The sequence below is a fragment of the Plecotus auritus genome, assembly GCF_963455305.1.
Source record: "Plecotus auritus genome assembly, chromosome: 14".
In the NCBI taxonomy this organism is placed as follows: Eukaryota; Metazoa; Chordata; class Mammalia; order Chiroptera; family Vespertilionidae; genus Plecotus; species Plecotus auritus.
Window position 1 is genome coordinate 8354197 of NC_137780.1, and position 12315 is coordinate 8366511.

The following is a 12315-nucleotide window of genomic DNA, read 5'->3' on the forward strand; positions in this document are numbered from 1 at the left end:
TTGGACCCAAGGTGTATGCAAGCCATGGCTGACTTCCCTCCCGGGCGGCAAAGTTTAGGGGTGAATCCCGTTTCTTTTCCTTGCTGCAGGTAGATAAAGCTTCCTTGCGCCCTGGCCGGTTCGGCTGAGTGGATAGAGCGTGGGCCTGTGGACTGAAGGGTACCGGGGTTCGATTCCAGTCAAGGGCACATGCTGGGGTTGAAGAGGCAGCGGATCAATGATTCTCTCTCATCATTGATGTTTCACACCCCTCTCCCTTCCTCTCTGAAATCAATAAAAATATATCAAAAATTAAAAAAAAAAAGATTGAGGAAGAGTGTCTGATGGCAAGGAGCCTGGGAGAATCCCATCAGGTTACAAGGAGAAAACCGCTGGGGGGGGGAGGGGGGAGGGGAAGGGGGCTCCTGGAACCCACTGACACTGGGCACCCACTGTGGACAGGCGCTGAGGCCAGACGGATGAGGGACATTTTGCTAAGTGCAGAGAGAGTGGGGGGAGAGGGTGACAGAGAACATGGCTAAGTTCAGTGCAGGCTCGGAAGCAGAGGGCAAAGTCTGGGTGTAGAGAGAGGGCTGGGAAGATAAACAAGACCAGATGGGAGAAAGAATTACACTGTGTAGAAAGGAATGTGGACTTCATCCAGAGGATAAAAAATTAAAATAAAAGAGTAACATCATTTACTGATAAGAAGAGAAACTGGGTGGCTGGAAATATGGGAGAGACGAACACTTTTCAGTCCTACACACATTTATACCTTTTTTTTTTTCATTTTGAACCATCGAAATTATTACTTATTCCAAAAAAAATCAAAATTATTTTAAAATATATTTTTTAATTATCCTACTTACAATCAGTCTGGCATTGTACTAGGCTTTGGGTGAGCAAAACAGCAAACCTACCCTACCAGTTTCTAATCTATGAGGTATTTTCAAAATTTTGTATCTTTGGATAGATTTCAAAGATGTATGAAGAGATAATTATAACCTATGCAAAATGATTGTTATACTAGAGATATGGGCTTAGAACTTTGAAAGCACAGGTTGGGGGTGGGTAGCTTACTATGCTTGAAGACTTGGGGAGGTACTATGTCAACCATGTTTTGGTAGGAGGTAACATGTGAACTGGGTTTTGTAGCAGGAATAGGAGTTTTTAAAAATAGAAAAGAGTCCTAGCCAGTTTGGCTCAGTGGATAGAGCATTAGCCTGCATACTAAAGGGTCCCAGGTTCAATTCCCGGGTTGCAGGCTCGATCCCCCCACCCCAGTAGGGGACATGCAGAAGGCAGCCAATCAAAGATTCTCTGTCATCATGGAAGTTTCTATCTATCTCTCTCCCTTCCTCTCTGAAATCAATATATTTTTTTAAAAATGGAGATGTGAGGAAGAGCACTTTAAAGAGCAGTAGAACTTCTGAAAAAGCCTGAAGTGTTCTTGGAGGAAAATGGTTTGGAATGAGGCTCAGGGCTGCACAGAAAATTGTAAGGGGTGGGGCTTTGACACAGAATGAGGCTAAAGTGTCCAGGCTTTGCATGTTGGATTAAGGCAGTGATTCTCAACCTATGGGTCGCGACCCACGGGTGGAGAACCGCTAGCAGGGTCGCCTAAGGCCATCGGAAAACACAGATATTTACATTACGATTCATTACAGTAGCAAAATTACAGTTATGAAGTAGCAACGAAAGTAATGTTGTGGTTGGGGGTCACCACAACATGAGGAACTGTATTAAAGGGTCGCGGCATTAGAAAGGTTGAGAACCACTGGGTTAAGGGATGGGAATTTCTTCCCTAAAAAATTCAAGTACATCCTCATGGACATGGGTATTCTGGAAGCTGTTGAATATGCACCTTCAGGATAATTGATTTATTTTCCCAAATAGTGTGTGGGGGGGAGAATTAATGAAAAGAATTTTTCTATTTTGCCCAGCTGGCGTGGCTCAGTAGTTCATTATCAACCCATGAACCAGGAGGTCACAGTTCGATTCCCAGTCAGGGCCCATGCCTGGGTTGCAGGCTCCATCCCCAGTGTGGGGCGTGCAGGAGGCAGCCGATCCATGATTCTCTCCCATTATTGATGTTTCTATCCCTCTCTCCCTCTCCCTTCCTGTGTAAAATCAATAAAAATATATTTAAAAGAAAGAATTTTTCTATTTTGAGTTTTTCCTCCCATAATGTTTACTGAAACCTCCTAGTTTCTGCTGGTTCGTATAAGAAGTAAAAAAAAAAAAAAAAAAAAAAAAAGGTATAAGAAGCAAATATGAGTGGGAAAACTCAGAAGTGACTGACTACACATGTTCTTTTTTCTCCTTGTCGAATAGGTTCCTCGTTGTGACTTTTATATTTTCTATAACACGTTTCTGTTCACAAGACGGCGCCTCGTTTATGGGTTGGGATGAACTGCTCTTAAATGTTTCATCTTCGCAGAAATCACAGCTTGCGGCTCTAAACTCTGGCTCACTTCCTGCCCTAACCGGTTTGGCTCAGTGGATAGAGCCTTGGCCTGTGGACTGAAGGGCCCCAGATTCGATTCCGGTCAAGGGCATGTACCTTGGTTGTGGGCACATCCCCAGTGGGAGGTGTGCAGGAGGCAGCTGATGGATGTGTCTCTCTCATCGATGTTTCTAGCTTTCTATCCCTCTCCCTTCCTCTCTGTAAAAAATCAATAAAAAATATTAAAAATAAATAAAAATAAATAAACTCTGGCTCACCTCCTGTTTTCTTTGGCTTGTGCCGTTGGTTTTATGTTGCTTTTTTTTTTTCAATAGGCAACTTCCTCGCTTGTCCTGAAAAACCGAAATATCTGGTCCTGCGCGATCTGTGTTCTTCCTGACAACAGTCGGCTGGATCTGACGGCATCACCCCAACCATGGAACACCCCAGTTCCCGCCTCCCTGAGTTCAATCAACCCCAGCTCCTTCTCCTTTGGGTCCAGGGGCGGCTGTCTCCAGCAGTTGCTCCAGATTTCCACCAGGGGGCGCCGCCACCAGCGTTTTGGCGAGGAGGGCGGGGAGGGCGTGCCTGCAGCGGGTTCTTTGGGGCCGAGAAAGGAAGTGCTGCTTTCCTTCCTGGGGAGTAAATCCTGAGCACAGCGTCCCTTGACCCAACTCAGTGAAGAGTGGGGACTGCGAGTCGCCTGGAGGCCAAGTGTTTGGAAATCCACTGGGGAGAAGCAAAGCCACGCTGTCTGCGGCCCCTGGCATTTGAACAATCACATTGAGGTCCCTACAGGTCTAGGGGGCAGAATGCTCTTAGGGCCTCAGGGCCATCCTGAGTGGGAAATGGGACAAGGTGTCCATTCCTGTACCAGCGGGGACATGGAGTCCCTGCTCGGCTGAGACATTGAGTCCCTTGTCTCCCCGAAGGGCCCCACCCCGAGAGAAAGAGGCAGCTCCCCACCATGGTGGCCCCCCACACTTGCCCTTTGTGGAAGGAGGATGACCCAAAGCCCTGGACAGAGAGAGATGCCGGGAATGTGTGGCTTCAGGCAGGGAGCAAGGAGCAGACCAACGGACCGTCTGTCACAGCAAGCGTCCCCCCTGTAAGCGACCTTCCTCCCCCCAGCTGGGACTGGGGGTCTAGCTGTGTATCAGGCACAGTCATATCTCAGCTGATACTTGATCCATAAATAGATGCTCCAAGGAATTCGTCGGGGGTGGGGGTGGGGCGGAAAGATCACCTATATCCCTTGGACATCAAGGGCAACATCATGGGGGCTTAAGCTGATGACCTGGAGGCCCAGGTACCTTCTTGCCTCTGGCCAACGGGCCCCCAAGTTCCTTCGATGACCGAGCCCGCCTGTCTTTGCAGCTTTGACTCTGAGGAGGTTATCAGCCAGGAAGCAGAACCCCGCTTCCCCTCTCCCTCCCCAGCGGCTGTTTCTCTGCCATTGTTTTCGTTGGCCGGCGGGCAAGCGGGCCTTTGATCTCAGCGCCTGCCTGCCTGCCTGCCTGCCTGCCTGCCTGGGCTCTGGGCTCGCAGAGGAGGAGGAAGGCCTGGAGCCCCACAGGTGTCTGGGGAGGGTGAGAATGTCCCTGCCTGCTGGGATGGCTCCACCCCCCCGAAAATAGGATTAAACAAAGTGTCTCCTCACCCACGTGACGCACAAAATAACCCCCATTTCCCCGGCCCTTTCATCCTATTTATTTACTAACCTGCCCAGGCCTTGAACATCGTGAATGTGGGTAGAAAGCTGCCCGCGTTCCCCAGGGAGAGGGAATTCCACCAGTCTTCCTAATAGTTTGGGCCAATGGTGGTTGTGGAAGCCACACAAAGTCTAGTGTCAAGATCACCTGAACAGCCCTGGCCGGTGTGGCTCAGTGGATAGAGCGGCGGCCTACGGACCAAAGGGTCCTGGGTTCAATTCCAGTCAAGGGCATGTACCTCGGGGTTGCAGGCTCCTCCCCGGCCCCGGGTCCTGGTCAGGGCTCATGGGGGAGGCATCCAGTCCATGTGTTTCTCTCACATCAATGTTTCTCTCTGTCCTTCCCTCTCTCTTCTGCTCTCCCTAAAAATCAATGGAAAAATATCCTTGGGTGAGGATTAACAAAAATAAATAAAACATCTTAAAAAAACAAAAAAAAAAAACCTTGTTAGATAGAGGGGAGGAGGGGAGGAGAGGAGGAGGGGAGGAGGGTGGAGGAGAAGAAAAGTGAGATGGAGGGTGGGGTTGAAATCTCCGGGCCCGAGCTGTCCCCTGCACGGCTCGATGCACCAGAGAGGCCTCTCCCCACGTTTCAACAGTGGGGACCATGACCCTGTGTCAATGTGTTGTGATGAGGATCAACCCCCACGTAGAACTAAACACCTAATGGCCTGGATTTCCCTGCCGAAGGGGTGAGCGCCCCCCTTCCCCCCACAGCCCTGCCTCAGGCGCCCCTGCCCCCAGGGCTGAATGTGTCTGTTCAGCGTTCAGCAGACTCCAATGCCAGGAGAGACCCAGGGGAGTGTCCGGCAAGGCCCAGCCTCCCCCAAGAGGCCAAGGTCAGGGACCGGGCCAGTCCCGGGACTGCCCAGGCTCCAAGGTAAAAATGATAACAATGGCTCCGGAAAGACGGTGGCTGCAGCAGCAAGGTTTTGTGCATTGTATTTCTGGCCCAGCAGAGAGGCATTGTACAAATTGAACAGCCTTGGCCTTGAGCTGGAAAGACTTCTGCATTCTTCCTTCCGCCCACCCCCGTGCACCCCCCCGCCCCCCACCTGTGCCTTCTCTGTTGCTCCGGCCAGAATCTGAGAGAATTCTGATTCCTCGCTTTCCCTCACCCCTGCACCCACCTCGGCCAACCCTGTCACTTCTGTTTTCTCCATAGGCTCTGGGGACCCGTCCCCTCCCGTCACCCCAGGCAGAGGCCGTTCCTCCTGAGCAAGCCAGCCGCCCAGCCTCCCTCTCATGCAGCGATGCCCACCCCAGGCCCAGCCTGTGCCCTCTGCAGCCCGGGGCATCTTTTCAAATCTCGGAATGGGGTTCATCGCCCGCTGCCCCCACTAAGATCCCATCAGAAGTCCCACCTTGCCCTGGCCGGTGTGGCTCAGTTGGTTGAGCACCCTCCCATGCACCAAGAGGTCACCTGTTCAAATCCCTGACAGGACACACGCCCAGGTTGTGGGCTCCATCCCCAGTAGGGGGCGTGCAGAAGGCAGTCAATCCATGTTCCGCTCTCACATTCATGTTTCTCTCCCCCTCCCTTTCTCTCTCCCTAAAATCAATAAAAACATGCTTTAAAAAAAGAAAGAAAGAAAAAAGGAGATAGAGAGATAGAAACATCAATGATGAGAGAGAATCATGGATCAGCTGCCTCCTGCACGCCCCACACTGGGGATTGAGCCCACAGCCCGGGCACGTGCCCTGGACCTGAAATACAACTGTGACCTGTGACCTCCTAGTTCCCAGGTTAACGCTCAGCCGCTGAGCCACACGGGCCAGGCAAGGAAATTTTCATTTTTAACAAATGCATGAGCTGAGGCTCCTGCACACTGAAACCCATCCCGCTGAGCTTCTAGAAAATTCTAGAGAATGGCCCCACCTTTAACAGCCAACCAGAGCACCAGGTGAGTCAGGGCCTCTTTCCCGGTGCCTGGGCCAGAGCAGCATCGGGCTGGTCCCGGTCGGGCCCTCGCCTGCTGTGTGAGGTCCTCGGCGGCCGTGGCTGGACGCTGCGGGCATCTCGCTAATGCAAAGGCCACACAGTGAGGGGGCAAAAAAATCTTCTTCACGCACAGAAAATTAAACCAACCGGGGGTTTTATTTACATAATCGGCCGAGATCAGGATACAAAAGCAGCCTTGGAGGTCAAACATACAGGAAAAAAGCTCTAACACCCCTTTCTCAGTGGGGTGCGGGCCTGGATATTTGAAAGACACTGGAGAGAAAGGAAAGGCATAAAAGGTCGTGGGCAGCACCGGTGGCCCCTCGGGGAGTCAGGAGAACTCAGGCTGAGCGAGTCTGAAGTTCATCTTCTGAGCCAGGAATCTGGCGCCGGGCACAGTCCCTGTGAGGTTCCGACTTTTGGAATTCCTGGGTTAATTCTTAACCAGACTTCCCGAAGTCCAGAGCCAAATGAACTTGGCCTGATAGTGTCTCTAAAATGGGGGTGGTGGGGGTAGGGTGAGGGGGGCGGGTGGGGGTGCAAGGTGGGGAAGGTCTCGCACAGGCCTCCGTAGCTCTTGTCCTTCTTGGAGTCACCTTTCACTTTCCATTTCCCCAGAGACCCAGTGGGTGTGTCAGGGGCTGCTCAGCATCCCTGGACCACTCCCAGCAACCCAGCCCACCCCTCCCTCCCCCCTCCCCCCTCCCCCCCCTCCCCCCTCCCCCCTCCCCCTCCCTCCCCCCTCCCCCCGCCCTCCCTCCCTCCCAGGTTCCTTCCCAGGATCAGCAGGCTCAACTCTCCCACTAAACACTGCTTTGCTTTTTCTTCCCCGTTCATCATCCTTCCCCCCCACTCCCCCCACCCAGCTCCCGGGGGGGGGGGGGCAGGCATGCTGTAATATCTTCATGTGAGAAAATGTGCCATGATCAACTTTCATCCTTTGGGCTTGAACAAGAGCATCTGTTTTCTCTTATCCTCACAGACACTAGTGATGCTGGAATTGGATCCAAGTTCATCTCACCATGAGCCTCCAAGTCTTAGCTTCCCAGCTACAGCTTTCTCCCCGACCCATTTCCTTTTCTGTCCATCTGTCTGTCTTCCCGCCTTCTCTACTCCACAGTGCTACCTGGTTGGGCTTGATGGCTGAAGCGTGAGCATCGGGGCCTCCTTTGCATGGCCTGGAAACTTCTAGGGGCCACTGGTAGGTGTTGCCACTGATCCTACAGCAATAACTACTTTGGACTTTCAGAGATTCCGGGAACAAAGGACAGTGGCCGATGGCAGGAGCTGGCAGAGGGCATGGGGTGAGGGACCTCCTCTTTCTTCCACCTCCCTGACCAGGGGACCCATCAGTCACTGGGTAACGCTGGGGGGTGTCAGGACCATGCTCACCTTAACCCTAGAGTCCGGGTGAGATGTGGTCAAAGCAGGCAGCACAGAAGAGGGAAGGATGCCAGCAAGGCAGACAACGTGCCAATGGATACAAGACACTGGGGGGCTGGGTGCGGGGGGGGGGCAGGTAAAGGCATGTACTGGGGGGAAGGGGAGGCCGGGGGGAGGTCAATGGGGAAAAAAAAAAAGGAGACATATGTACTACTATTTGTAATACTTCAAACAATTAAAAAAAAAAAAGGCAGACAATGTGAGCTCAAGAGCCGTCAAGCTTCCCAGGCTCCTTCCTGGAGCCAAAGGCCCAGCCCGCAAAGATTTCCCAAAGCCCAGAACCCAGACCTGGGTCCTGAATCTCCACTGCTCTCCCCAACCTCCTTCTTGTCCTGTTTCTACTTCCTCTCCGCGCCTGTCTCCTACTTCCTGGCTCCTTCTCTAAGTCCTACGCCTTCATTCTCAGAAGTAGCATCTCCCTCGCTCCCAAGACAAAGCTCCCTCCGATGGCTTGGCCCAGAGACGCTGAGCTGATGCTGCTGGCGCCTGAGTCAGGACATCACCAGCCACATGCGTGCAGGTGAGTCCGGCCAGTCCCCGGGAGCACTCCCTCCCCAACCTTTCCCACCACGCAGCCTGCACCTGAACTTGCCCTTCTTCCTCCCCTCAGCCCCCCTGCACGTCCATGTCGCCCTGACAACGACAAGCGTTTATCTACTTTAAACAGTCACGACGCATTGTCAAACCCAGCTCCACAGTGTCATGGCCTTCCAAGAGATGTCACTTCCTTCTTCTGAAGCCTGAAATTAAACTCCTGGTGACCAAGGGCGGAGGAGGAGATGGGGGGCATGACTTCAGAAGCAAGCTGGGCTGCCGAGGGCTGTGAGCGCCTGTCAGCCTGCAACCTTCCCAGGAGAATGTAGCAAATGTCCTCACTCCGGGTACAAGTCCTTCCTCCCCATCGTCACCACAGTGCTCCCACTGAGTAAGGCTTGGCCTCCACACCAGCCAGCCCGCCAGGCTCCAGGGTGAACAAACTTAACTCCGACCCCAAACCAACATCAGCCTAATTCTCTGCGGGATTGTCCAGCAGAGCCACCCGTGTCCAAGAGAGAGGCGCGAGAGAGCGCAGCAGAGGGGCAGAGACGACCCATTCACAGCACGCATCCGATTCAAACGGCAAACACTTTTTTTTCTCCGGGTATCCTGTGGCTTCAAGTCCGAGATGCTCTGGGTTTGCAGGGCGCCGAGAGCAGAGGCCTGGAATAGAACTGTGACCTGTGACCTCTTAGTTCACAGGTCAACGCTCAGCCACTGCGCCCGGCCCTCCGCGGCTCCCACTAGCGGACGAAGGACACCACGCTGGTGGCCACGGCAAACGGGGCAGAGTAGGCGGCGGCGAATCCCTGCAGGCCGATGACCACGTAGTGGCAGCCTTTGGCGATGACCTTCCCAACGTTCTATTTTTAGGAATCAAGACAAAAGCAAAGAATTCGGTCAGGCGACTTCTGCACGAGGTGACATCCCTGATTCGGGGCACATTAGCAAGTTACCGTGTTTGTCTCACACCCACCCCCGGGCCCGGGAACATGTGGGGACTCAGGACAGGGGTCGCCACCGTGCAAAGTGCTTTCAAGCTCCTCATATTTCCAGATCATTCCGAGATCTTGGGGACAGTAGAGGGGCTGCTGGCTCAGAAACCAAACCGGTTTTGTTTTATTTTTATTTTTTTAACCAAAGCCGACTCCTCCTCTGTTCCAGCTGTTATCAGATCATCTGAAGGCTGGGTCAAGGTTTCTTCTGTTCCCCTTATCCCAGGGCCCGCCCTGTCCTCTCTCTACCAGCAGGACAGAGCCCTGACCAACCCACGTTTGTCTCCTGAAAGACTCTGATCGCCGCATCCAGAAAAGTCTGCGTTTCAGACACAGTTACAAACTCCTAAAGGGTGAGGACTGGGCGTACTTTCTTTCTTTTTTAAAAAATACATTGTTGCCCTGACTGGTTTAGCTCAGTGGATAGAGCGTCGGCCTGCGGACTGGGGGGCCCCAGGTTCGATTCCGGTCAGGGGCATGTACCTTGGTTGCGGGCACATCCCCAGTGGGGTGTGTGCAGGAGGCAGCTGATCGATGTTTCTCTCTCATCGATGTTTCTGACTCTCTGTCCCTCTCCCTTCCTCTTTCTAAAAAAAATCAATAAAATATATTTAAAAAATACATTGTTATTCATTTCAGAGAGGAAGGAAGAGGGAGAGGGAGATAGAAACATCAATGATGAGAGAGAATCATGGATCGGCTGCCTTTTGCACACCCCACACTGGGGATGGAGCCTGCAACCCGGGCATGGGCCCTGACCAGGAATCGAACCGTGACCTCCTGGTTCATAGGTCAACGCTCAACCACTGAGCCACACCGGCCGGACAGACTGTCCTTTCCCATCTCCACTCCTCCTGCCCCTCTTCTGCAAGACCAGACAGGGCCATCCAAGGATTCAAATTCAATCACAACAGGAAAACTAAGATGGCCATCCATGACCAACATAGATGGCGTTGTTGCCCCCATCTTCCTCTCCTCATCCCCAACCTCCCTCATCATTCTCGATGACCTCAGCGTTCATGCAGGTGACCTGGACCTCGTCATCCACCTTGTCCCTCAACCGTACGGCCTGTCCAACTTCAATGACCAGGGGACCTGGTTTCACGGAAAATCCCTGATGGCAACCACAAACCTCACTGTCACTTCCCACACTGCCTGCCAAGCCTGCCCTGTCTGTCCAGCGGGCTGACTTTCTCTCTCTCCCACGTGCCATTTCGTACCTTTTTCTTTCTCCGCACGTCTCTGCACCTCCAGCACACACACACACACACACACACACACACACACACACACACGCTCCGCGCCCTCATTGAGTGATCCGAGTTCATCTTTCACTGAAAAGGTCAGAAGGGAGTGGGACCCCCGTTTTTGTGTCTCTCTAGTGCTTAGCACAATGCCTGGCACAGCGTAAGGACCCCAAACGCATCTTCTGAGCCAGCGTCTGAGCTGAGATGTGCACCTGATCCGCTCACCGTTTGCTGAGAGCAAGCATGGCTGCCTCGGCTCAGCCAGAACCAGGAAGCAAATGGTTAGTCTTGGCAGGACTCCACGCCTGCGAGTCCCGCTTTATCATGTTTATTCATGTGATTATAACTGCCTGCTTGCACACTGCTCCCGAAGCTGCTGACATACCTTCAGGGAGGATGATACACCTAAGTTTCCAGGAATGGGGCCTGGCTGGTTTCACGTGGGATAAGCCCCGGGAATCCGGACAATAAATCAGACGGGGCCTTTGGCCTTTGACCGCAATGGAACTCATCCGTGATTTTTCTTCTGGGCGCTGTGTCCAGCCCCAGGGAGCAGGGGCAGCAGTAGCTTCAAATGCTTCTAGTCTGATCTCAAGGAGGAAACTCGTTCATCCTCTCTCTCTATCTCTCCTCCTCGCCTCCCACCCCCGGGGCAAATGGCATTATTTTTACAGGTGCATATTTGTGTCTTTGTCCAGCTCCCAGGCCCTTCAATTAACCTTGGGAATATTTGGGGCGAGAACCCAATTCTCAGCTGGTGGGCTCTCCTGGGGAGGATGTGGCCAGAAACGGAGTCACTGGGCTGCAAGTCCATACTTTGCATCTGGGTCACCTTCCACCCGCACACGTCCACGCCCAGGCCTCAGTTTCCCCACCTGCCCAGCCCACAGGGGAGTGTAAGACACACCTAGGAAGGGAACCGGCTTGGTAAGCGACCCTTGGGACTGTCATTAACCAGCCAGCAGCGGGGACGCTGGCGGATGGGTGCCTAGGGACACCTCGGCTTTAGTTTCTATCCTTATTAGAAACTTTTCCTTCATTTTCCAGGTCACAGCAGAACAGTTCAGGGGACGTAAGTAGTGAATGCTGGAGGGAGGGTGGTTGTGGGGAGCCGAAGGGCACCGGGGAGCGCAGGAGGCTGAGCGCAGGCACACGGTGGGGACGGGAATCCATTCCCCACTGGGAAGCCCGGGGCGCACCCCGCACCCCGCACCCCGATCCGGGCAGTGGGAGGGGCCTACCTTGCCGTACTTCTTCAGCTTCTGCCGGTACCTCCGCTTGGGCTTGTCCCCGGGCACCGGGGGCACCGGCTCCTCCAGCGGCTCGTAGCGCTCGGGGAGGACGGCCAGGTGCACCCGCCGTGCGCTCGGGGTCCCCGGGCGCGCAGCGCTCTCGGCCGCCGCGTCGTCCAGCTCCAGCTGCTCCACGATGGGCTCCTCGTCCCCCGCCCGCCGCCCTCGCCCTCGCCCCCAGCGCCCTCGGCGCGGGAGGCTGCCCGCCACCTGGCTCCGGAGCCTGGCACCCACCGTCATGACGCCGCGGCCCCTCTGGCGAAGGCCGGGGTGTGAAGGCACCAACCTTTGCTCCCAGCCCGCGGCGCCACCCCAGCCCGGACGGGGCGGGGGAACCTGAGGGCGCAGCGCCCCCTGGCCGTGGGGCCCGGGATTGCGGCGGCCCCACCAAGGCCTGGCCCCCATGGGCATGACCGCGCTCGGCCCACCCTCCCGAGTCCCCACATGCGGGCCCAAGGGGTAAGGGACATGCACCCTGAAAGGTCAATGCACCGCGAACTTCCAAACCATGTCACTTGCCACGAAATACATGAACCTCAAATGATGTGTCTCAGCTCCCAAGCTGGGCGGGTTCTGGCCCTTCTGCGGCCCAAACAGGTAAGAGGGCAGGAGAGTTCTTCCCTCGCTGGGACTGCCCAAGGGGTGTCCCCGGGGGGCCTGGCAGGTGTTTGAGATTGGCACTTTCCTTGGTTCTTTGGGACCCCCCACGGGACACTCTACTCT

General features: G+C 54.3%; 1 protein-coding gene across 1 annotated transcript; it reads right to left on the reverse strand.

Annotated features, from left to right (window-relative positions):
- Positions 1–7666: 7666 nt before the first annotated feature.
- Positions 7667–11846, reverse strand: LOC308238916 (required for drug-induced death protein 1). The gene is made up of 2 exons (XM_080651388.1): positions 11542–11846; positions 7667–8921 (listed from the first exon to the last, which is right to left on the reverse strand). Exons 1-2 carry the CDS (start codon positions 11830–11832, stop codon positions 8802–8804), a joined length of 411 nt encoding a protein of 136 aa, XP_080507514.1. The 5' UTR covers positions 11833–11846; the 3' UTR covers positions 7667–8801.
- Between the last annotated feature and the right edge of the window lie 469 nt (positions 11847–12315).

What these genes read in the sequence shown, in the direction of transcription:
- LOC308238916 (XM_080651388.1), bottom strand. Translation starts at nt 11,832, where the DNA reads ATGACGGTGGGTGCCAGGCTCCGGAGCCAGGTGGCGGGCAGCCTCCCG. An exon ending in AGCTGAAGAAGTACGGCAAG is followed by an intron (nt 8,922 to 11,541) that starts GTAGGCCCCTCC and finishes TCCTAAAAATAG; the next exon opens with AACGTTGGGAAGGTCATCGC.